Source organism: Sphaerodactylus townsendi, linkage group LG08 (genome assembly GCF_021028975.2).
Source record: "Sphaerodactylus townsendi isolate TG3544 linkage group LG08, MPM_Stown_v2.3, whole genome shotgun sequence".
NCBI classification, from domain to species: domain Eukaryota; kingdom Metazoa; phylum Chordata; class Lepidosauria; order Squamata; family Sphaerodactylidae; genus Sphaerodactylus; species Sphaerodactylus townsendi.
The window spans coordinates 87,542,894-87,568,769 of record NC_059432.1 but is presented as its reverse complement, the minus strand read 5'-3'; the positions used below and the strand labels follow the sequence as shown (position 1 = coordinate 87,568,769).

The following is a 25,876-nucleotide window of genomic DNA, read 5'->3' as shown; positions in this document are numbered from 1 at the left end:
AACATGTCTTGAATTAACTACCAACATTATTTTATACATTTAAATAAGAGTGGGAGAATAGTTTTTTAACCTGCAGTTAATGCCTATTTTTCATTCAAAGAGACTCTAGTGTCATGGGGAAGGGAAACCCAAGCTTTCAGAAGCCACTTAGCATATCAAATAAAATTAATCTCATATATGCTATTATATTTTTCTTCAGTCAGGGGCCAATTTAGGGATACCAGCCTCCAGGTGGGACTTGGGGATCACCCAGACTACATCTTATCTCCAGATTACAGAGATTAGTTGCCTTGAGGAAAGTAGATAATTTGGAGGTTGGACTGTATGGCATTGTAACCCCACTGGGTTCCCTGTCCTCTCCAGGATCCAACCCCAAATCTCCATGAGTTTTCTAGATCTGGAAAAAAAACCATCCCCCATAGATGGCTAGGGGGGACCTGGCAACCCTAGCCCAACAACATGATATACAATTTTTGTGTCCTTTTCCCTGTCTCCTGCCTACCAGACATGCACTGGAATCCCTGTGTTCAGAATGGGGGCCCAATTTAGATCAGGACCGTGGCATGTGGGTAGAGAGGGATCAAGCCCCCCCCGTTTCCCAACATGAAATAGCCCCAAGCAGCGGCTGCTTTTCTTTTGGGGAAACTTCCACGTACTGATGTGCTACATGCACACTCATGGATTACACAGAAGTTTCCGCAGGGACGCAGATATTTACTTACTTAGTTACTTACTTAGTTACTTACTTACTTATATGTGGATCCCTAGGACAGTTTCAGATTGGGAAGCCCATCCCATTCTCAGAGACTGGAGAGTGATAACAGGAAGTGACAGGTAATGTTCTTGAATTGAAAGTGAGTTCAAGTATACATTGAAAGGGGTTGATTGCATCATACCAAACATTTTCATTGATGGGAGGGGGTGTTTTGTTGATTCCTTCCTCCTGCAGCAGACCTCTGGATTCCCCTTGCTGCTGTTTCTTAATGACCCTGTTTCTTTGGATTGACACTTCAGAGTTACTGTGAGGGTATATTCTCAGTGGGATAAAGACACCTTCATGGTAAGTCCAAAGTGTCATTTTCAGAGACTAGAGAGTGATAATTCAAAGTGACAGGCAATGTTCCCAAACTGAAAGTGAGTTCAGGTATGTGTTGGAAGGAGCTGAGGGAGAGCACATGAGCATCAGAATATAATGGGTTGGATCCCACCAAATATTTTTATTGATGGAGGGGGGAATGTTGTTTTGTTGATTCCTTCCTCCTTCAACAGACCTTTGGATTCACCCTACTGCTGTTCATGAATATCCTTGTTCCTTTGGAACAGCACCTCCCCTCCCCTCCCTTGCATGCCACCCCTCACTCACTCCTCTCCCCCACTCTCCACTAGGGTGGGTGGGCCATGTCCAGATGCTGGGCCCCATCCCTCCCCTCACTTTCATGCCACCCCTTCCCCTTCCCTCCTTCGCCCCCTGTATATTCCACCCTGGCTGAGAGGAGAATATAACCTGTTCAGGAGGGCATGATGCAGGCATTAGCTGGTGGGTAGCCAGATTGGCAGCTGCAGCCTCTAAGTTGCCTACTGCCCTCTCTCTTCCCACTTGGGGTAGCTGCCCCTTTTGCCCCCCTGAGATCCAGCCCTGAGACCAAGGATAATTAATTTTCCTCCAGTTTTTAATATTTTTCTCATGGTACTCCCATTTCATTTACACAATCTTCTTGTTGCAACTCCATCTATTTAAAGTCTGAGCTGATTGTTAGTAGATGAATTGTGCTTTATGAATTTGGATAGAGAAGGCAAGCAGCACTGACTGAGGTGGTAAGAGGTCACAGAAAGCCAAATCTTTGAGAGAGATGAAAGGAACAAATAAGTCAGGATGAGATATAATGACCTGACTTCAAATGGTTTGGTAACAGCATTGTGAGAAGGTTTTAATTTCTTTCACCAGTGGAAGCAAACAACAGGAAGGTCCCTTCTATTGGTCAGTTGGTTTAAAAAAATAAAAAGAAGTACCGTAATTGTGTCCCATAAATGAAAGCTGTTCAACCTTCTCTATGACTGGTTATGTCTTCACTGGTGCACGATAGGATTCTCTTCCCAAGTCCGACAGAGAGTGGCATTTAACTTCATTTGTAGCAAGGATTAGGTCTTTTAAAGATGTGTCGTACTTTATTTATCAGCATGTCCCTGAAGTGATCTCCCATGAAGAAATAAAAGACAGGGTTAATTACGCTGTTCAAAAATGCAACAGGCCTGGTTACAATGTACACAACGTGGATTATGTTTTTCGTGCACGGGGAAAGCTTCCATGATTCTGTTCGAGAAGCAATTCTAACATTGCGCATGATGTGATAGGGAGTAAAGAGCAGTGAAAAGATACTCACAGCCATGATGACCAATGTGAGGGGTTTCTCAAGAGGCAAAGCTGAAGTGAGCTGTGAGCTGCGGCTTTTAAGGAAATTGAGTATCTTGACATAAAAAAGGCACATGATGCACAAAGGAATTATGAAACCAACGATTGTCAAGAGCACACTGTAGATCAGGCTTTGGTCTGCATCTCCTGAACTTGCATAGTCCATACATTTACTAGTACTGTTGACATCCTCTAGTTTTATGAAGATTAGCATGGGTAGCAATTCCAGTGAAACCAAGACCCATATGGCAATGGAGAAAACAACAGCCACGTTCCTTTTCTGCAGAAAATGATTTCTGAAAGGATATTTCATGAGCAGGTGTCTATCAATGCTGATAAATGAAAGGAAAAGGATGCTTGTGTATAAGTTGGCATGTAGAAAGATCCTGTTGACTTGACACCAGGTGATCTTGTAGGGCCAGGTTTCACTTGAATAACTTGTCACCAGCAATGGAAGTGTGCAAAGGAATGCAAGATCTGACACCGTTAGACTGAATAGGTAGATGTTGCCACTTCTCCAGTTTTTGAGGCAGAATACATAGCCAAAAACAACCACGCTGTTTCCAATGATACCAAATATGAACTCAAGAGTGTACATGGTGGAAAGGTAATACTTTTCCAGGGATCTTGATATATCCAAACATTGTCCTGTCCCATTAATATCCTGGAAATATAATATCAATAGTAAGAATAAAATGCCATTTACTTTTCCACACATTTGATAGCAAAAGAGATTGTTGCAGTCTTAGATTTCTTGTCCTTAAACCATGGGCAAATATTGGTCAAGCCGCTGATAAACATTGGAACTTAATATGTTCCAAGTTGTTGGCATAACATAAATATCATTTCAAAATTCTTCTAAAGAGAAATTGGGGTTCAGCTTTCTTTTGACCAGACAAAGTTACTGAAGTCTAAAGCTAGTGATGTGGTAATAGGATACCACAAAACTACAAAATTCTGAGTTATTCTATGTTTGTAATGAGGCTTTCTGAGGTTTGTAACAAGGTTTTCTGAAGAAAAGACAACTTCCTGTGGGCAGATCTGGAGAGGAACAAAAGGAACTATTTTGACTAATGCAATCAATTAAGAAATGAACAGCATGATCCCTTTTCATGCCCACTGACATCAGTAGACTTAAAAGTGTATAACTCTGCTTAGAGAATGCCTTGTGTCTTACTGTCTTTTTTAACGATCTACTGTTTCCAGATAATTTTTCAGACACACATCTTAGATACTCAAACAGGGTAGTCAATCAAGAATGATTAAAATAAATGAAGAGTTTGCCATTGGCCACAATAGAGTATGGATTGCATTTACAGGCACTGTTGCTGACAATATTAAAGAAATGGTTCCTTTGAAACTAAAATTAGAAGAAAATGTAGGTCAGGTTCTATAAAGTGTCAGTAGAACCATCAATGGTCTGGAATCTTCCCTGCTTCCCACCCTCGCTGAACCCTTTCTGTTGGTATCACTAGCAGGGGGTAGCAAAGATGTTGAAACAGTCAGTATGTGCACATCTCCCAAGCTTTGCCCATATTAAACATTCTGAATGTGATTGATTAGGATAGGGTCTGAAAGTGATGGTTTGTCCTTCCCACCAGAATTATTAAAAGCACCATTTAAAGTATAGAACTAAGGATATATGCTTAAAACCCCAGTTGCTGTGCTCCCAAGTCTGGACTGAGAACTTAGTGTACAATGTTTGCACAGTGCAATGCAGGGCTTTGTAGAAGCTTAAAATATTGATGGTAGATAAGTGAGAACAAGTTAGATACCACAGCCCTGAAAATAGAGTGAGTAAAACAGAAATGTGTAATTAACGGAATCTGCATATTTATTGCAGAAATGTTTTCTAATACAAAGAACTATGGAAACAAATCAAAGTTCTCATTAAGCTTCTGCATCTGTGAAGTGGTATCCAGCCTGCACACCAACTCCTTCCTGGAAATCCCTGCAAAATAGGTCATGAATGTTGCACATTACCAGAATGTAGAACCTAAATGACTTTCTCTTCCCAAATGTCCCCATGCACCCAGTTGTAATCTCAAGTTGCTACCTGTTAGTTGTCCCACCACCTAATGTAGCCTGCCTGGCATCAACTAGATCCTATGCTTATTATCTTACAGCTGTGTGAGAGAGTAAAAGGGATGTCGTGTCAAGAAACTTGTAAGAGGAACCACAAGACCATTTTGTTCCCCAGGGCTTTTAATAGGATACACAGACTGTAGGCATCTCTTAGATGGGTTATTTGGGTTTTATTTTATTCTATATGTTTTAAATTGTGACCTGTAAGATGTTTTGAGACATGCAGAAAGGTGGGATACAAATATTTTAATGAATAAACTTTTTTAAAAGTCGGACAAAGGAAGACAGTGAAATGCTAAGTGCTGTCGTGGAAAGGTACTCTGACACCTGGATTGCATTCATTTAATGGAGATATAATTTTTTTTTAAAAAAAGAACAAATGGCCATATGCTCTGTTTAAAAGATCGCAAATCTTTCTCTCACACAATAGAGAAGGAAAGATGTCAATAACATAAATGTAGTTCCAACCACTGTAATATTTAAAACGTGGGACAATAGTTTTTACTATGTATTGTAGAATGATAGTATAAAGCATTCAGACATTTTCTTAATAAGATCAAGATAAGAAAAACTATCACTTTGAAATAATTAGCTTGGAAGAAGACAATTTTATCACTTTGTCACATTATCTTTGAAGTAATAATCAGGTTAACAGTGTAATTTTAAAGAGAGTTACTCCAGTAACCCCTTTTTTTTCAACAAGCTTAGACTGGAGTAACTTTGCACAGGGTTGTGCTGTAAGAGTAACCATTGGACAGACAGTGCATTCTCCATTAACATTGTTATTAACAAAGGCAGTACATCCACAATCACTCACAATTACAAAAGATACAGAAGAAATATAAGCATCTATATAATAATTAGATTACTACATACCATTCTGTAGAATGGGTGTTATCTTCTCCAGATACTCCTTGACCATGATCTGAAGAAAGATTCCAGATCAGCAGAATGCTGCTTAGCAGAATGCAGAATGCCTGATTTACATAGTGAGCAGAAGTGGTTAATGATTCAAAGTGTACTGAGAATTTGTTTATATGAGGTAGGCATGTCAACGGCTTCAGTAAAACAGAAGGTATTGCAAAATTCATCCTGAGTCAACTGCAGAAATAATGGTAGTATTATTCCTTAAAATGATCTGTTCAAAGCATACCAACTGCATTTATTGCTAAGGCTCAGCTGTATAGTTTTGATTGTGCTCATTGCCCATGAAGCTTTTCAACAACCAATGGGATTGTTATAAGGCAGTTAGGAAGTGCTAATAGAAAAGGCTTCAATTCAGAAAAGTGCCTTTGGAAGGTACCTATTACAACAGTACAAATTGTTATGTGATTGGATGAGGAGAGTCACTTAGCATGTGTCTAATTATTACTGGTCATCATGCTGACACCTGTTTAAATATTTGGATTTAAACCTATTTAAAATCCAATGAAATGAACAGAATGAAGTCAGTCAAATCACAATATTTCAGTTTACTTATGGCTGTTGATCAGGTATAGTTACATCTGCCCATGAATTTATTTATTTACTTCATTTATACCTCACTTTTCCCCACTTTTCCCCCACAATAAGGATTCAAACTGGTTTACAACAGTTTGCGCTTCTCAATTCTATCTGCTCAATCAGAGGCATAGCTACAGAAAATGGTGCCCAGGGCAAGCACTGAAATTGTGCTGCCCCACTCCCCCCCAAGCTGGACTCCACTGCAGTGAGGCAGCAGATTTGGAAGGTGGCATAGAGAAACCCTAGTTGTGTTAACTAGAAGGAAGGAAGGAAGGAAGGAAGGAAGGAAGGAAGGAAGGAAGGAAGGAAGGAAGGAAGGAAGGAAGGAAGGAAGGAAGGAAGGAAGGAAGGAAGGAAGGAAGAGACTGACACTGTGGGAAGAATGGAAAGAAGGAAGACAGATGGAGAGAAAAGGAAAAGAGAGAGAAAGGGATCAACCCAGAATCTGGTGCCATTCATACAGCAAAATCCAGCTGCAAAGTGCATTGAAAGTGGATTGAAAATTAGTGCATTATTCAGCTTTGTGGAAGTGCCCTTAGTAGAACCAAGCACACACACACACACACACACTAATAACTAATACTATATACATATATATACTATATAGGATTAATAGATTCAGCCAGCTTTTTCACTCAATCTCCCACAATTTCATACTACATCAGATATTCCACATGAATTTTGCATATGTGGGGTAATGTGGTTCTCAGAATAGTCTCTCTAAGGGGTGTAAGTGGATGCCTCTTTCCCTTTTCAATAGCTCATAAATAACCAGAGTTTATATGCCATTAAAGGTTAAAATTGAAATTGAAGTAACCAGAGTTTTTTTCCAAGTACAAATGCCTTCAAATATGAGCTTCTTACATTATATTCTTATATAATATAATTGCCTTTAAAGTCTTATTGATTTTCACACATACTTAATTCTCCCATTGAAACCAATGGTATTTGAAAGGGCTTACCTATGGCTAGACCATTTTTAAGATAAATTCATTAGGATTCCATTTAACACAAAAGCAACTTTGTTCACATAGCAAATGGAAACTTCCCACCTCATATCAACTAACACTCCACAATGGGCCCATAAATTATTTATCGGAATAGCAGGACAAAGTAAACAATGAAAATGATAAATTTCATTACCCCATAGACCGTTCCGTTGTTTGTTCAATAAATGAATTCAAGACAGTGTACATACGCCCACAAGGCAGCCATTGCACCATGTCAAAAATGGATAATGATGAACAAAGCATTCCTTGTTTCATTGTTTCTAAGGAAGGTGGCATGATATAGCCCAATCTCCTCAGATCTCAAAAGCTAAGCAGATGGATTCTAATCTGGAGAACCAGGTTGATTCTCCACTCCTCCACCTGTGTGGCAGAGGCTTATCTGGTGATGAACCAGATGTGTTTCCATACACCTACATTCCTTGGGCTAGTCACAGTTCTTCAGAACTCTCTCAGCCCCACCTAGCTCACAAGGTGTCTGTTGTGGGAAGAGGAGGGGAAAGGAGCTTGTAAGCCACCTTGAGTCTCCTTACAGGAGAGAAAGGTAGGGTATAAATTCAAACTCTTCTTGTTGTTATGTGGATGGGAGACCAGCAAGGAAAGGTTCCACTCCCATGAGAAAATGCAATGCAACTTCCATTTACAGAATTGGGTGCATGGATCTGCACTGCAGTGTGATAGTCTTGGACTCTGAAAGTTTAACATTTGTGGCCATCTTGTTGCTAAAAGGCAGGCCCTTTGTCTAGCAAAGTGGGACACTGAAGCCTTCACATATTATAGACAGTTCCTCCACTATGCTGGCTCTTGAGTCTCACCAGAGCCCTGGCACAGCAGCTGCAATGGGCAATGCACTCTGATGTTTTCTCTCGTCTCCTGCTGTCAGAGTTGTGGTACAGAAAGAACAGGTTTTTGTGGTACATTCAGACATTATATTTTTTCAAGCCCATTCACATACCTTAAAAGCCATTTTGAGGGGTTATTCTTAGGAAGGGTAGGGTGTGGAGAGAGGAGGGACTGTAAGTGGAATATAATGCAATAGAGTCTGCCTCTGGAACAGCCATTTTCACCAGGGGAATTGATATCAGTCATAATTCCAGGAGATCTTCAGGCCCCTCCTGGAGAACTAGCAACACTACTTGCTGTGGAGATTAAACTCTAATTGTTATTGTGTCAGGTGCCACTAGATGACTTTATGCTCTCTCTCACCTTTCTTTCCCAATGTATTTTTTAAAAACAGAACTATTCCTATTGTCTTCTGCACTTGGGCTATGTGTTTGGTTCTTCTTCCTGCAGTGGCCATTTTGTAGTTGGCTCTTCCTCTCTTTGTTGGAATTCTAAAGGTGCCCACAGGCTCAAAAAGACTGGGGGCTCTTTTTGTACTGAATAATTCTGGTTGAGACACAACAGACTTTTTGTCTGAGATTTGGACAGAAAAACTTTTTTTAACCCTGTTTTCAGAATTCTCTGGTTTTTAGAGTGCCTCTGATGGTGCAGTTATCACATTTAAATTTTCAGCCTGTTGTAGAAGTACCCAAACAATTTGAATATTCAGCCTTCATTTTTGTACAACCAACATTGACTTTCTACTTGCCTACCTCCAACATGGTCGTAAAACATTAAGGGTAGTCACCTGTTCAAGCACCAGGTCATTTATGACCCACAGGGTGATTTCATTATGTTTATTTGGCAGACTATGTTTACAGGAAGGGTTGCCATTGCCTTCCCCAGTCATCTACACTTTACCTCCAGCAAGTTTTTTTATCTACCTCAGAAGGATGGAAGGCTAAGTCAACCTTGAGCTGGTGCCCTGAAACTGACTTCTGTTGGGATCAAACTCAGGTCGTGAGCAGGATTTTCTACTTCAGTACTATAGGTTAGTACTCTGTGCCATGAGGCTCCAGTAAAACACTGGTCCTTTCTTCCCAGCACAAATAAAATGTATTGAGGACTTTAAAGGAAATGTTTTGAGAAGGAACTCCACACAGCTTTCCCCCCAAAATGTCCTTAGGATGTTTGATTTCAGTTCAACCCAGGTATTTTAGAAAACTGTAAACTAGCAATCTTTTTTCCCAAAGATGGGGTCAAGATGTTTCCTGCTTGTTGTTCGAAAAGCAGGAAATGTGTTATTTTTCCTGCTGGATTTCAAAGCTCTTCTACTTTCATTTTCGCCACAGCTTGCACCCGCCATCTTCTCCTGCTTGTGATTCTCTTCTTTGTCTACTATTTGCTAAAGATCTCCCATGGAGGCTTTCTCTGCTTGCAGCTCATCCATCCATGATTTCACTGTATAAAGTACATGAATAAAGTTAGTTTGGACTGGTAATTCCACTTATGGGTCATTTTTCCGGATTTTTTTGTCTTTGACACTACAATGACTCAAAATATGCACATATTGTTGGAATAAGCGACTTCTGCATGCCTGGACACTGGGGGGTGCTGTATATCACACTAACTGTGATGTTGCCTCTCTTGTTTGCCCTCCTTGTCTGGGCCAGGAGACCGCCCACTAACTTCCTTTCTTCCCTGCTGGCTTCACTTCTGCTCTAGCCTTTGACCAGAGCGCATGGTCAATGGCAGCCTGCTCAGTGGGGCCTTTCCCACTGCAGCATTCTCTCCCACCCCACACACGCATGATGCCTGGCGTTAGTTGTGCTTCCCACTCTGTCATAGGGAAAGCAATCTCTTTTAGACTAGGGTTCTTTCTATCTACCTTTTCTTGGAAACAAGTTGTGAACTGAAGATGATTGAATAAAATGTAAAGTTTTCACCTTTACATTTATGTGTCTCTGGAGAAGCTCTCATGGACTGCATTCACACACACCACTGGGCATAATCCATGACTCTAACCAAATCCAACATGGTAGCAGAGGATGGCTATTTTTTGAAGCCCATGTTATTTTAAAGTTGGAGCAAATTTTTTTTTTCCTTGTACGGCTTAGCAGCCATTTGGCCTTGGTTTGTTTTTTCTTTGCTCACCTGGCTTCTAACAGGCTAGCTTAGTAATAAAAGGTTGCATAGTCTGAAGACTTGCTTCCTCTTTCTTGTGTGTGTGACTAATTGAGATTGTAGAGAAAGCCTTTTGCATTAAAAAAATGGCTCAGCTGTATAGGCAATTTTTTTGAGAAGTTTACAAGCCTGAATTTTAACTCATGGCTCTACAGGATTCAATCCCAAGTAAAGGAAGAGGGCATAGGTTTTGTTTTAACTACACCAAAACTAAACAGTGGAAATGAAGAGACGACTAGATGGCAAAGAGCAGATGAAAAGGCCAGCGAATTTAATTGTTAAGTACTCTCACAAAACTCACAACTGGTATAAGTTAAAGGACAAAGATTCTGCCAAAGAGCATGTTAGGAAGTATTAAAAGGGTCTTTGGAGAGTAAGACAGAAATAGCAAAGTAAGTGGAGCGATCTAAACAACTATTTTCAATCAAATTACAAGAAAATGGAGATGCCGAACCCATCCATCACTGTCCCACAATGTCCTGATCCCGATTGATAAGTTAGCAACCACTGGCACAGTTCTCTGGAGGAAGAACTGAAAAGTGTAGTTCTTTTAAGCTCATCCCCTGAGAAATATTCAGCTTTTGTCCCAACCCAATGGCCCAGACTGTCCTTTGAGGAACTTCCAGGACTACTTGAGGTCTGGAATTTCTGCAGCAGCAAGAGTATCTCTCTGAGAGCAAAGCTAAGAATGGTTTCAAGTTACATTGCCCAAGAAGCCAGGAGGCAAGGGGCTGGAACTAAATCATTTGGATACGAAGAAAATCCAATCCCACAGGGGAAAGGAGGAGCCCACCCATCTGTTTCTAAGTGTAATAAACCTGAGGTCACCTCTCCAGAGGGAGTGTCAACGCCAACAAGCAAATGCTGAGACTGGCAGCCAAGCCATCTCACACTGCTTATTCACACAGACAAAGGATTTTACTCTTAAAATTGCCTACAACTTTGCACAACCTACATGATGTACAAAACCAAATTGAAAATATAAGCCTTTCACACATGATAGTGGTGCTTCTGTGGCACATGGCTTCAGATGTTGCTTTTGTTCAATGAATTAGACAGAGATGCTTTGGATGTAATGTGTATTTAGCCAATGGAAGACAGATTCCAGTGAATGGAAAGGGTAAAGTTACTTTACATTAAGCCAACTGGATGGTAAATGGGAACTGAGATTGTGGCTGAAAATGTCACCCTCTGTACATTGCAGACCTCATGTCTAATCTGACTGGGGCCGCCCCCACACTATCAGAAAAGGATTTGTTGTTCTCTTTGAGAATAATGTGTGCACTATCTCAGCGATGGTGGAAGGCTATATTCCACAGGTACCCTAAGAAATGGGAGTCTTTGAACTGGACTGTGAGGGAACCACAAGCCTGTACAGCTAAGGCAACTTTTACCCAGCTTGAGTCTTTGGGAGCTCTGGCAGGAGGTCACCCACCAGGATAAAGAGGCCATCCTGAAGCTGAAAGCAAGGACTTGGTAAACAGGTATTTCCATAAAGAACAGGTCCCAAATGATAACCAATTGTGTGGAGTTGTTGTTGTTAAGAGGAAAGGGAACTAGGCCTTCATTCCCAAAGCAAAGCCAAAGATGCTCTAAGCAGCCTCTTGACTTAATTCACTCTGATCTATGTGGACCAATCAAACCAGCATCAACTGGTAAGAACACCTATCTGTTGTCTTTCATTGATGACTACTCGAGATACACTGTGTGTTATTTGCTAAAAGAAAAGTCTCAGACTGAACAGAAATTAAGAGACTATGTTGCTATGGTATCTAATAAGTTTAATAGGAAACCCAAGTGTTTTCATTTTTTTTTTAAATCCTTTATTTACATTTTGACATATATAAAAGAGAGAAAAGCGTTACATATAGCGTTGATAATATAGGTAACTTATCATACACAGAGCAAAGTATATCCGTTTCTCTGAGAATATAACTTTTGACAATCAATTTTTGCTCTTAGATATACAATGTTTGGGACTTAAGTAAATAAACCTTATCTATTATCAAAGCTGGAGTAAATTATGGTACAGTGTAAAGTTTGCGAATAAGAGTAAGAAACAAGGAAGATGTAGAGAGGGAGAGAGAAAAGAAGCCAGCGTTGTGGGGCTGAGGGGAATAGTTCCGCCTGTCCTCACTTGCTGGGTAGCCAGTGGCCTTTACTTTTCTTATGCTTACAAATTCTTACTATGTTGAGTGGTAAGCCACTAGGAAAAGAGAGTGGAAAATTTAGAATAGAAAAGTACTAGAACCTTAAAAAAAATATGCCCACTGATCCACACCCTAGTGAAAGGACTTCCCCTTGAACCTAGTCTCACTATATAAGTGAGTTTAGTAATTGTGTCATTATCAAAGTAGTACACTATCTACATAGAACACTTATCCTGACCTATTATTGTATGTTCTTTGTTCTATATTTTGTCACCAGGTTATCTTTAAGTATTTTCTATATATTAACTCAAAGCTCTTTGATTATTACTTACTTATTCATTGAGTTGGTAGACATTTCTATACATTTCATAAGTACTGTCTCTAAACATTCTGGCTAACAATCATACATTATATCTTTGTTTGATAAATGATATCCACGGATCCCACTTCGAGTTCCTGTCATTCATAAGTTCTATATTTCTTGGTGACTGGTTAGTCTGCTGCGATAAGCTATCTGCGATATGGAATTCTTGTATTTTATGGATCCACTCTTCTACGGTTGGTACAGTTGGTGATTTCCAGCACGAAGCTATCAAAAGTCTTGCTACTGACGATATATAAAGAAAGAGATATAAATCAAGTTTAGGTAACTGTAATTCTGCAATTACTGGGCTTAAAAGGTAAGTTTCTTTAGTCATCCTAAATTTTATCCCTAATATTTTTTGTGTGTGTTTGTGTATATGTTTCCAAAATTTCTTAACTTTTTTACAGGACCACCAGGTATGTATAAAGGATCCGACTTTCTCTCCACATTTCCAGCACAGGGGTGAGTGGCTTTTATACATATTAGCAAGTTTTTGAGGTGTGTAATACCATCTGTAAAACATTTTTATGTTATTTTCCCTTAAAACAGTACATGGTGTGAAGCTATATATGTTTTTCCAGTATTTTTCCCAATTCTCTAATTGAATACTATGCCCTATATTTTGTGCCCAATTGATCATGGTTGGTTTTATTATGTCCTGTTCTGTCTTTTGAGTTAGTAGAATTTTATAGATCTTACTAATCTGTTTATGTTTTTCATATAATAATGCTTTGTCTAATTCATTTTCTTCCGTTGTAATTTCCCAATGTTTTAGATCTGATTTGAAGAAGTTATAAAGTTGTTCGTAAGTATACCAATTACAAGTTTTTTCTCTAATAGTTATTTGTTCTCTAGTTTTAAAGACTACCACTTTATTGTTTTTAAGAGTGAGATCTTTATAGGTTGGCCACCTATCTTCTAAATTGTTGTCCTTTAGTTGCAGCGATTCCATTCTTGACACCCATAAGGGCATCTTGGTATAGAATAGTCTTTGGTATTTTTTCCATGTCTTTAGTAGTATTTTCCTAATATGATGGTTTTTGATTATTGTTGTTCTAGAAACTTTAGTTTTGTATTGTGGCCACATTTGATTGTGCCAACCAGTTGGGCATCCGTAGCTTTCTAGGTTTAGTAGGTTGTGATTTTCTAATGTCACCCACTCACTGATCCATTGTAACGCATTTGCGTCGTGGTAAAGTTTGAGGTCCGGGACTGCCAGGCCTCCTTTTGATTTTTCTTGGATCATATTCACATTTTTAATTCGAGGTTTTTTCCCATTCCATATAAATTTACTTATTTCTTTGTTCCAGTTTAGTAATGGTTTGTCTGTTTCTATGACGGGGATGTTCTGAAATAAGTACATTAATTTTGGAAGCACATTAGTCTTTATTATGGCTATTCTTCCCAGTAGTGATAAATTGATTTTGTTCCATTTGGCCATATCTGTCTTAATCTTATTCCATAGGGTAAAATAATTATTTTGAACTAAATTTTGGTTATTTGTTGTTATCTGAATTCCTAGATATTTCAGCTTTTGTTCCACCTTGAATTCGGAGATTAGCTCCAGTTTTTGGTTTTCACTTTTGGTTAAATTTTTGGTTAGGAGCTTAGTTTTGCTGTTATTTATTTTGAGCCCTGCCACCTCTCCAAATCTTTTAATCTCTTTCAGTAATAGTGGGATGTTGTCAATTGGGTCTTTGATAAAAAATATCATGTCATCCGCATAAGCTCGTATCTTGTATTTTTTCCCCCTTAATTCTAAACCTTTGATGTCATTATTATCTCTGATATTATTTAGTAGTCTCTCAACAGCCATGATAAAAAGAAGTGGTGATAGAGGGCAACCTTGGCGAGTTCCTCTAAATATACCAATTTCTTGGGATGTCTGATTATTGAGTATTATTTTTGCTGATTGTTTTGAGTAAATTGCCGCTATTGCATTATAGAAAGAGCCTTGTATACCTATTGTTGATAATGTTTCTTTTAAGAAAGACCAATTAATTTGGTCAAAAGCTTTCTGTGCATCTAGTAATAATAGTGCAGCTGGTAAGTCTGGCTTATGGTCTAGTAATTCAATTATATTTAATACTATTCTAACATTTTGTTTTGTGTTTCTTTTAGGCAGAAATCCCGCTTGCTCCTCCGAAATGATTTCATTTAAGATCATCTTGAATCTATTTGCTAATAGTAGTGCAAATATTTTGTAGTCCGTATTAAGTAGAGAGATTGGTCTAAAATCCTCCTTGGTGAGTATGTTATCTTTTAATTTGGGTATTAAGATGATATTTGCCTCTTGCCATGTTTTAGGTGTAGTCCCCCCTGCCATTATATCATTGAATATGTCTGTTAGATATGGGATTAATTTCTGATCGAATGTTTTGTAGTAAGTGGCTGTGTATCCATCTGGACCTGGCGCTTTATTATTCTTCAATTTTGATATAGTTCTTATTACCTCATCTTTTGAGATAGGTTGGCTTAACAATTTTTGTTGTTCATCTGTTATTTTATTAATATTTTTGTCTTTTAGGTAGTTTTGTATTTTCCCTATTTTAACTTTTTCTTCCTTATAAAGATTTTGGTAGTAGTCCCCAATTATCTGTCCTATTTCTTTTCCATTTGTTATGACCTTATCTTTATTTTTAATTTGTGTTATAATATTTCTCTCGGTCTTTTCTCTTATTTGTGCTGTTAACCACTTGCCTGGTTTGTTAGCATTGTAAAATTCTCTTTGCTTTAGGTATTTTATCCTGTTTGTAATTTCTATTATTCTTAATTGTTCTAATTGGGATTTTATTATTTTGATTTTGTTTAAAATGTTTTTCTTGGATTTTTCTTTGTCTTGTAGATTTAGTTCTAATTTCCTGACCTCTGACTCTAATTGTACTTGGTGTTCTCTCTTTTCTCTTCTTTTTTTAATTTCATATGTAATAATTTCTCCTCTAATAACTGCCTTGTGGGCATCCCAGATTGTATTCCTATCTATACCACATGAGATATTATTTCTCCAGTAATCTTCCAAAGTATTGGAGATTTTCTCCTGGAAATTCTTATCTTTGGTTAACCATTCTTTAAATTTCCAGGTCTGTGTGTGTCTAGTTTCTGATAAAACCCAGCTAACAGGATTGTGGTCTGACAGGATTCTCGGAAGTATGTCAATTGTTTTTGTTTTGTTGCAGAGAGAGCCAGAAGCCCATACCATGTCCAACCTGGAACAACCCCCCAAGTGGCTGCATTTGAAAAAATGCTTCCTTATCCTGTCCATTAAATTCTTTCTCTCTCCAGATGTCATGTAATTTAAGTGTGTCTATTAAATTAAAGAAAGATTTTGGCAGTTTGCCATTTGTTGGGTTTTTCTTCTTCATTTTATGGTTGGCCACTTTTTTATCTAAGGTCGGGTCTACGAATCCATTGAAATCTCCCATGAGTATCCAATGATCGTAGTTTAGATCTAATAAGATATCATTTAGATTTGAATAGAAATTAGCTTTATTCGTATTAGGGGCATATATTCCTACTACCAATATGACTTTATTTTCTTGGTGGATCTCGACTGCCAGGAATCTTGCTTCCGGGTCATTTAGTATTAATTTGGCTTTCAGATTATTTTTAACAAAGATAGCTATCCCCCTTTTTTTTTTTGGATAATTAGTGTGGAATAGTGTACCTAATTTGCGCCATTGTATAAATTTCTCATCTCCAGATTTGAGGTGGGTCTCCTGTAGACACAATAAATCATTGTTACATTTGCTAAAGTAGTTCAACACATTTTCATTGCTTTCTCTTTAAGTTGTTTAAACGCCAAGTATTACACGTGTTAATTTTTTTAGTTATAGTTAGAAGTAATCCCACAATAGATGGGATTGGTTATTTATACAGTTAATACATCAGGTATATTTAAAGTAAAGACAAAACAGTGTTATACCTATTCTTCTTCCTGGAGCAAGGCTTTTTGGTTTCTGAAAAGGAAGTCCTGAGCCTTTGCTGCAGAGTCGATGAAATATCTCTTTGACTTGTATTCAAAAATCACCCCTTCGAGGTCTGCCCATTTGAATATAATCTCATTGTCCCTAAGAACTTTGGTGAGTTTGGCATAGGTTCTGCGCTTCCGTAGCAAATGGTTAGGAATCTCTTTTAGTACCTTTATGGTGGTTCCATCTATAGTTATTTTCTGGGCTGAATGGGTCTTTAAAACTAGATTTCTCATTGACCTGCGTACACAGTTTAAAATGATATCTCTTGGTACTTTGTTTTCTTTCGCATATCTTGAGTTAACTCTATAGAGTTGATCTATTTCTCTGCAAGTCTCCTCTTCCGATAATTCCCATATTTCAGCTAGCATAGGTATAATTTTCCCCACCAGGTTTTCTTTTGGTTTTTCCGGAACGCCACGTAATCTTAGCATTGTTTCCTTTTGTTTCAGTTCAATGAGGGCCAATTGATCAGCATAGTCCGTATTCCATTGTTGGATGTTTTCGACTTTGTCTTCTAAATTTGTAATACGCTGTGCGTTATCCTTGACAGAGTCCGCTAGTACTTTCATTGACTCCTCCATTTTTTGTATATGGCAGGTGTCTTTTTTTACTTCTAAAATGTCCATTTCTATTTTTTCGAATTTTTCCAGAAGTAAATCCAAGCGTTGGTTTAGTTCCGTATTTTTCTCAGGGGTTTTCCCGTCTAGAGAGCCTGAGCTTTTAATCAGGGCGGTGGCAGTATTCTTCCTTGTGCTTGCCATCTTTTCCCCTTAAGGTAACTGTAATCCTAGTCAGTGACTTGGGGCGCTTATTCTCCCTCTCTGTCTCACTCCAGAGTAAATACAAAGCTTACGTTTTGTCTGAAGCCAGCAGAGTCAGTTCAGGAATGTCTCCAGTCCTTTAATTCCCCCGGTACGGCAAGGAGTCGATAGTTGTGATTATATCAAGTTTCAGGGGTGAGTGCTATCTCGCTCTCCTGGCACACCGTTGTATTGTTTACCTTCCGTTCTCCGTCTTAAAAGGAGTCTTCCGTTTCACTTTTTTTTTTTCTTTTTTGCTCCGGAAGAAGAAGGTGCGTCTTAGCCGCTCATTCCGAAGCGTCTATGTCCTCCTTAAAGTGCTCCTTCTTCAAATTACAATGGTAAAGTATTTAGCTTCCAAGAAAAAAAGAAAAAATAGTAGAAAAAAAGACGGCTCCCACCTCGTGTCTTTCCTAGTGATGCTTCCAGTCTCGCCACGCATAGCTTTTCATTAGTTTTGGGTTGTTTTCCAGCTGGCATCTCTCTTTTGATCCAGCCGCCTCAGCCGGGTAGCTGTAGTCGTCTTAACCAGTATTTAATGACGGCTCCCTTCAGCCCGCTTTTCTTGTGCGGAGCTCTCAGTATTTCAGGTAAGTTAATTTTCCTTAAACACAGTGTACTTTTCGCCTTTCGTTCAAGGTTTCTGAATGGTTTTCTCTTAAGTTTCGTACATTAAGTGCGGTTGGACTTCTGCTCCCGTCTTCAAATCCCCTTTGATTATTGAGGCTGTGGTAGGGTTGTCTTCCTTACCTCCGCCTCGGAAGACGGGTGTAGAGGGAAACTGAACACCTCTGCCTTCTATCTAGTTCTTCCCCCCTTTCTGGGGTTGAAAAAATTGATCTGTTACTTACAGATCAAAGAGATATTCGGGGATTAAAACCTGTGCTGGTTAATGACGTTCTCTCGGAGCTGCGATCCAACCGGAAGTCGAAACCCAAGTGTTTTCAAACGGACATGGGAGGTGAATACATTTCCATATCTATAAACAATTTCTTGAGGGAACATGGGATCCAACACAGACTTACTGTCGCCCATTCCCCAGAACAAAATGGAATTGCTGAAAGAAGAAATCGTTATATAATGGACATGATTCGGTGCATGCTCATTGATTTTCAGGTGGCCTTCCCTGGGCAAGCACTGGGAGAGGCAGCAATGACTGCAGTTTTACTCTGGTTACAAATAGGATTGCCAACCAAAGCCACAGAAGTAACTCCATATGAGTTATGGCATGGCAGGAAACCAAATGTAGAAACATATCAGAGTCCCTTTGGATGTAAAGCTTATGCCTCACATACCAAAAGAAAAGAGATCCAAGCTAGACCCTACTACGCAAGCAGGTATATTTTTGGGCTATTCTCCAGAAAGTAAAGGATACAGGATTTTTGATCCAGAAACTAACCAAATTACTATATGCAGAGTTGTGCAGTTTGACGAGCAACCCAGAGATGGCAAGCCTGCTGTGATGGATGACTGCATTCACACACACTACTGGGCATATCCATGACTCTAAACGAAATCTAACACATATTGCAGATTCTCATATCATGTCTTTGAAGCTTCAAAAACACCTCCTTCAAAACAAAAAAAGGGAAAAGAGAAAAGAAAAATGACACATACATGGGATTGCCAGGCCAAGCTAAAGTCATTCCTGTAGTTTTTACAGTGAAATTGTAGGTAGATGAGCTGCAAGCAGAGGAAACCTCCATGGGAAACTTTCAGCAAATGGTGGGCAAGATGGGGGGAAATGGCAGGTGCAAGTGACAGCTGGGGGAGGTAAGCAGGAAAAAGATCCACTTTTCATAGCAATAGACTTTTTTGGTCTGCAAGATGTTTTATTTCTGCTGTGCAGAAATGGCCACTGCTAAACTACAAATTAGCTTCTAACTTTATATAGGCAGTTTGAAAATAATATCCTAAAAATATTTCTGCCATTACAACACCTTTGTGAATAATGCAAACAAACAATCTTGGAACATGTCTGCTGTAAACAAATAAGAAATAAGCAGGAGGCCAGCAGCTGTTGCACAGGCTATTGGTCGAGCTGTTCCATGGGCTTTTGAGATGAATTATGACCTGCAGCTGTCCTAGGAGATGTTCTCACATTTCTTCTAGCAAGGTAATGAGGAAAGAGAGAAATGCAAAATAGAGCAAGAGTTAGAATTAAAATACTGTTTATGGCTTCAAAGTGCACAATGTTTCTAGGCCACAGACACACAGGTAAATAGGAAAGTCAGTCCACTGAATAATTTTGAAAATCAGTTCTTATTTTGAGGCTGAGAACCGTTCATTCTTTCCCCACCCACCCTGCTTTCCCAGAACAGAACTTCTGGAGCGGTGTAATTAACATTGTAGCCTTACTCCAGGTAGTAAAAAAATTTGGATGTGTACCCTCAGATTCATAACAAGAGGGCAGGGAGGGCTCAGGCTCCAGGTGCTCCTCGGGGGCACAGAAGACCCCAATCCCAATTGAATTAGCCTGACCTCATCACTGGCACCAACAATGGCAGCTGCCACATGTCTTTTTACACCCTGGGGCCACCAGCCTCTGCCAGTCACCTGTCTGCCTTTCCCACATGCTTGGAGACACCCCACAGGGGACTGGGCATCCAGGGTGGTAGACACAGCAGCAAGGAGGAGGAGGAGGACAACGATAACGAGTTTTGTCCCCGGGCAGATACGCCACTGGGTGCTGGCCTCCGGATGAAGTCTCGAGCCACCAGCAGCCCCCGCCTGGGCATGTGGTCCACAGGCTTGCTCCACCCCTCAGGGCTCTTATGCAGACCCACACCAAATGGAGAGGGCCAACATGCAGGTTCCTCCTTCCCTGAATGGATCAGTCCCCATGCGCAACCCACCAAAGAGCAAGACCACCTCACTCCCGCCAAAACTTCCTAAGCCAACAACCAATCACACAAAGCAGATCTGATGCTGTGCAGCCAAAGGTCCACACCCCATTCCAACAGATGGATGTCATTCCAATAACAGTGCTGGAACACGAAACGATGGATGATGCTCCAATACAGTGCTGGAAGGTGAAATGAAATGTCTAGGTGGGCAATGCCCTTGCCTCCCCAGAGATTGCACAAGGCATGCCACTGACTTATTGGTCCTGCATCTGACCAGGTCCATTTTATCTGAGGCCAATGCCCCACACCATACTTGATGCCCCAACAGGTGTGACAAGAAAATAGTAGACTCACCAGACAATGAACTGCTGGGGAATCAATGGCAAGAGTGATGGCACAACCTCTTGTGCTTCTGATGATGATTGTGAGCTCTGGTGGGAACCTCGAACCTAGCACCTGCTGATGGGCCGGGGATCTTACTGCAGTCTGAAGGACACCCCCCCGTACCCAGGCTGGCATCCTGCCCCCTTGCTGTGGAGCCCCCACTTGATTTTTGCTTGGGAGGGCAGGGGCATTAGAGAAGAAAATGGCGCCTGGGGCAAAATGGTGCCTGGGCGTCATCTGCAATTATTTCTCTACTACTGTATGTTTTCAATCGAAAGTTTGTAAAAGGTTTCCAGTTTTCTGAAAACTTTTCTGTATTACTGTCTCTTAATAAAGTTGCCAATTTTGCTATTTCTGAGTCTTCTATGACTTTCAATATCCAGTCTCCCTTTGTTGGTATTTTATTATCTCTCAGTTTCTGTGCATACAGTGTCCTTGCAACAGTAGACAGATACATGAAAAGCAGTATTGACAATAGTCCCAATTAAACAAAAAACTTCAGGTTTTTTTTAACAATTTTTATTTTCAAAATGTTTTGTATTTCTTTAAGTATCATGTCCCAAATGGATTTAACCTCTGTACACAACCACCACTTATGAAAAAAAGGATCCCTCAAATTTTTGACATTTTCAGCATCTATTGGATATACCTTTATACATTTTTGCCAGGTTTTTTGGCATCAGATACCATCTATACATCATTTCATAATAATTTTCTTTCAGATTACAGAATGCTACAAACTTCAAATCATTCTTCCATAGCCTCTCCCACTTCTCCATTTATATATTCCTGCCAACATTTCTTTTCCAATTCATCATTGCAGACTTTACAACCTCATCTTCTGTATCCCATTTCAATAACATCTTATACATTTTGGTAGTCAGTCTTTCTTGGATATTTCTGATGCAGTGCAGTTCCTAATGCTTTCACTATTCTCCTCCTGTCCCATACACAGGTATGGGTCTTCATGCACTATCTTTGTCATGGTACTCAGATTAGGTGGTATAAGAACAGGAGTTCAGAGAGGACCAGACAAGCAGAGGCCAGGAATTAGAGGTCAAGAAAACATCTTAAGGAAGATAGTTGGCATAGCTGGGCTACCCAAATGTTCAGGTAGCACAGACCTTTACATCTTCCAGTGGTGGGAGTTGTGGCCTAAGGTCTGAATAAGGAAATCCAGGCACACATGGAGGCATAGTGATCTGAGATTTATACATTTCCCATTGCTTTTATTATGTACCAAAATGCTAAATTAAAAGTACTTAAGATGATAATTTTGCTGATCATAATAATTTAAAGATATAGCTTTTGTTGTTGTTGTTGAAGATAAAAGCAGGTTGGACCAGTATCTAGGAGACCCAGTTTCTTACTGAAACCAGTGGAAATGCCTGAGGAATTAATTAACAATGTATGCATTCTTTAATAGTGTTAATTCTATGGTTATTAAAGAATGATTTTACCCAATCATCATGGTATTGTTAATTTACAAAGAAGCTTCGAACCTAAAGTGCCTAGAATGCCCTCTTGTTCATAATTTGCTGCATGATTGGAAACCCTCCCGTCGGCTGGGCACAAGAATTAACAGGAAACACATCTGTACTGGTCCTGACAGCTGTTGTGCTTAGGAACAGACAGAGAAAAAGTTGTCATAGGTAATGTCCATCCAGGTAGCAATTAACTTTGGACTTTAGACCTCTTACACAGTTCAGGTGTAGATTTTTCCTATCATATGTTCCAGTTAGTCACTTAGGAGCATCTGTGTTTTCTTTTTTAATGCAGGTAATGTTGTGTAAAATCGCTGGAGGAAAACCAAGACATGAAAAGCTGTGCTCATTACAAAAACTCAAACATGTTGCTTACAATGTAAATAATAGTCCATGTCCTGTCAAAAGTATAAAGTTGGCATTGATATGACTAATGTTCTGGAAATGATGCATAGATTGTTACAAGTGTATATATCCTGTGCCACATCCATGGATACCTGCATGTTAGACATGCAAACAATTAAAAATTGTTTAGATTTGCAGGTGCACATTTAATATACACATATACTTTTGTTGAGAGCCTTCCCCACATGTTATTGCCTTTTTGCCTGGATTTTAGGCATAACTCTCTCCCTTCTGTGGACATAATGGATCAATATCATTTTACAAATCACAGCATTTTTCATAGTTGTGCTTGTCAACAGACCCAGAAATTCCTCTAATTTGCAATTGACACTATAGTTTGTTATACAAGAGTGTTTCAGAAGTGAGACAAAGCTAGGTTTTCTTTATGGGATCACTTTGTTTTCCTTAATGAGCCTAACCACACATTGGGCATGTCATCGGGATCCCTTCTCTATATGCCTTTGGGACCTAAAGGTTAGCAGGTGACAAAAACCTTTAACAGAGATGATCAGACTGTAACAGTTATTTACAGATTATGTATTTACTGGTTATGTATTTGCCAAGTTGTGGACTGTTTTCAGTTAGAGGCTGAGCCAGAGGCGGCTACTCTAGGGGAAAATGTGGACGCCTGGTGCAAAAATCTAAGCTGGCACATGAACATGCCTTAGACGGGGCGTTTCTGCCTCCAGGACTCGCCATTCATGCTGCTGCTGGTAAAGGGTAAAAGCACATCACACAAAGCACATTCAACGCGAGCCGCTGCCGCCTCCAGCCGGGCCTGCTGCCAGTCATGTTTCAGCCGGTTTCCAGACGCCTCCCAGCCTTTTCGGAACGCTGGTAATGAAGCCGCTGCCGAAGCGAACGGTAGCGCTTTACGTCAGCTTCCCCCACCGACATTCCTCATTTGTCCCCGGCCTCCTCGGCGGTCACCGAGGTAAGCTCAGATGGTTCCTGCGCCCCGCCGCCGGCCGACGCGCGCAGGCGTTGTCCCTAGTCTTCGGCGCACTTTGAAAGTGTCCGGGACAGGTCGTCGGTGCTGCGCCGGGCGCCCACGGCTCGCTGCCCGACAGCCATGACTTCGCCCGCGACGTCCCATGTTCGTCGCCGCTAATGTTGAATTCGCCGCTTTCCGGGCCATGCCAAAGCGAAACGCCTAAGTCGCCTCTGTCGGGGCCTCCGTGCGGGAACTGGGACAAACTACCTCGCCATCGGAGCGGAGTCGCCCAGAACCAGAGTGATACAGACCTCGGCGATGCACTGGAGGCCCGGGACACCGGTTCTTCGACTGGGTTACTGGCGCCTCCGGCCCGACTGCCCAGTTGTGCTAAAGACCGTTCCATGCCGGGCGTTAAATCTTCGAATTGGTAGCGCAATGCGCCCGGACTCCCGCCGATTCGCTGCTGTCGCGGAAGCTTGACCTAAGTTTTACACACACACACACACACACACACACACACACACACACACACGTATGGGCGGCTGCCCTCCCTCACCAAACATTTTTTTGCAACAGGTCATCTCAAAGTCACCATTACATTATAGAACATGCCCCAACTCACAAATCTAAACACAGCACAACTTGTCTTGAAGTCAGTGTATGGACCCAGGGAGAAGGAGGAGGGGTTTGGGAGTGATTTTCCACCACTATGTGACTAAATGGCTGCAGCCCGGGAACATTTGACCCCATATGTCCCCTGGACAGTATGCCCCTGGGCTGAGCCTGTATTTTCATAGGCAGATTAATAAAACATTTTGAGAAGTAATTCAGTATGAACTGACACAGGAACAACGTACCTGATAACTCGGTTGTAATATGCCACATTTGACTGAGCTGCTAACCTATTTACTTAACAGGATGTACCATTTAATGAATTAGCAGGAAACATGTGTTCCACTGTGGATACATGCTCAGCTTGAATGGATTCAGGTATCCCAATGAAGAAACAAAATGTACTGTGATGATCCCTACAAGGCCAGCTGAGATCTTGGAGAACTACTTTGGTCAGCACAGATCAAACAAGTGTTGCAGAAATGTGTGTAGTTTAGTAACACATTTATAAGCACTGCTTTCTGCATTTCCTACATATTCCTTCTTGACATAGCCAGACAGCTGTGTCTGGATGGATGCTACAAAAACACGTCTCAACAAAAGCTTTTTATCCCTATTCATGTTGCTGACTAAGAATTGTCATTAGTCCTTCATTAGTGGCAGGGTGTGATGTTTTAACAGAGTCAGTCATTAGTGTTTTCTGGAAGTTATCACCAGATAGAAAATAAGAGGTTGGCTTAATCACACTGTTTATCAAGGCAACAAGCCTAGGGCAAGTATAAAGTATCTTGATAAGGTTTCCCTGTGGGAAATAATCCTAGTATTGTGCATTATGTGATAAGGAGTGAAGAACACAAAAAAGATCAGTACAGCCATGTTCACTAAGACAAGAGGTATTCTCAAGTGACATGACAGGGCAAGCTGTTTGCTGTGGGTTTTTTTTTGAGAAAGTCAACCAACTTTATGTAATAAGCGTGCATGATGCACCCCACAATTGTCAGGAACATGCTGTAAATCAGGTTTTACACTGGATCGCCTGAACTTGCAAAGTCACTCCAAAAGCAGCTGCTGATTTCGGTATCTGGCCCTGTGATGAAGAATATAGGCACCAGTTCAAGTATCATCAAGATTCATAGGGCAGCAGAAAATGCTGTTCCACAGACCTCCTTTTCAGGAAGTGATCTCTGAAAGGGTATTACAGGAGAATATATTGGTCAACACTGACAATGGTGAGGGGGAAAATGTTGCTATACTCTGTTTCGCATAAAGATGTAAGTAGATTGTATATTCCTCTGCCACAGAACAGACATGCTAGACCTTCTTTGTTGTGGAATGCTGCACCTGGGTCCTAATGCCCACCTAACCCTGCTCCCCCCCATTTGTTTGAAAGTAAAAATAGAAATGATTACATCCCATTTCGCCATAAATGCTCTTGCATCTAAGTTCTATAATGCACCATGTTCTATACTGCACAAAATAATGGTTTTGACAAAGGCAGTCCATAAAAATGAATGATAAGTCTCATATTCATTTAGGACTATATTCTAATGAGCAAGCATACAATTTTCTTAGCCACTGAACCTCAACTGACCGAACTAACATCTTTATGTGAAACAGACTATACACAGGCTTGCAAACAGGAGAAAACTATTGATTTGCCAGCAAATTTTGTTGCACATTTCTTTTCCTTTATTATAACAAATGAACAAATTTCCTGACTGCAACTTGTTTCTTTCACTGCATTGGTATAGCCATCTTCTTCTGTTTGCTTCCATCTAAGGTTATCCATATCTTCACCACTGGAAAACATTTTAAAAACCTATTTTGTTTGTTTAAACATTTATATTCTGCCTTCCCTCTTGGTTCAAGGGGACTTATTGAGAAACATGTGGAGCTTTTGTCCAACGCTTAG

At 40.2% G+C, this 25,876-nt stretch overlaps 1 protein-coding gene across 1 annotated transcript; it reads right to left on the bottom strand.

Moving 5' to 3' along the window:
* Positions 1–2,123: 2,123 nt before the first annotated feature.
* On the bottom strand, positions 2,124–8,609 carry SUCNR1 (succinate receptor 1). Its single transcript, XM_048506924.1, has 2 exons — positions 8,601–8,609; positions 2,124–3,074 (listed from the first exon to the last, which is right to left on the bottom strand). The coding sequence occupies exons 1-2, from the start codon at positions 8,607–8,609 to the stop codon at positions 2,124–2,126; spliced, it is 960 nt and encodes a 319-aa protein (XP_048362881.1).
* Positions 8,610–25,876: the final 17,267 nt, after the last annotated feature.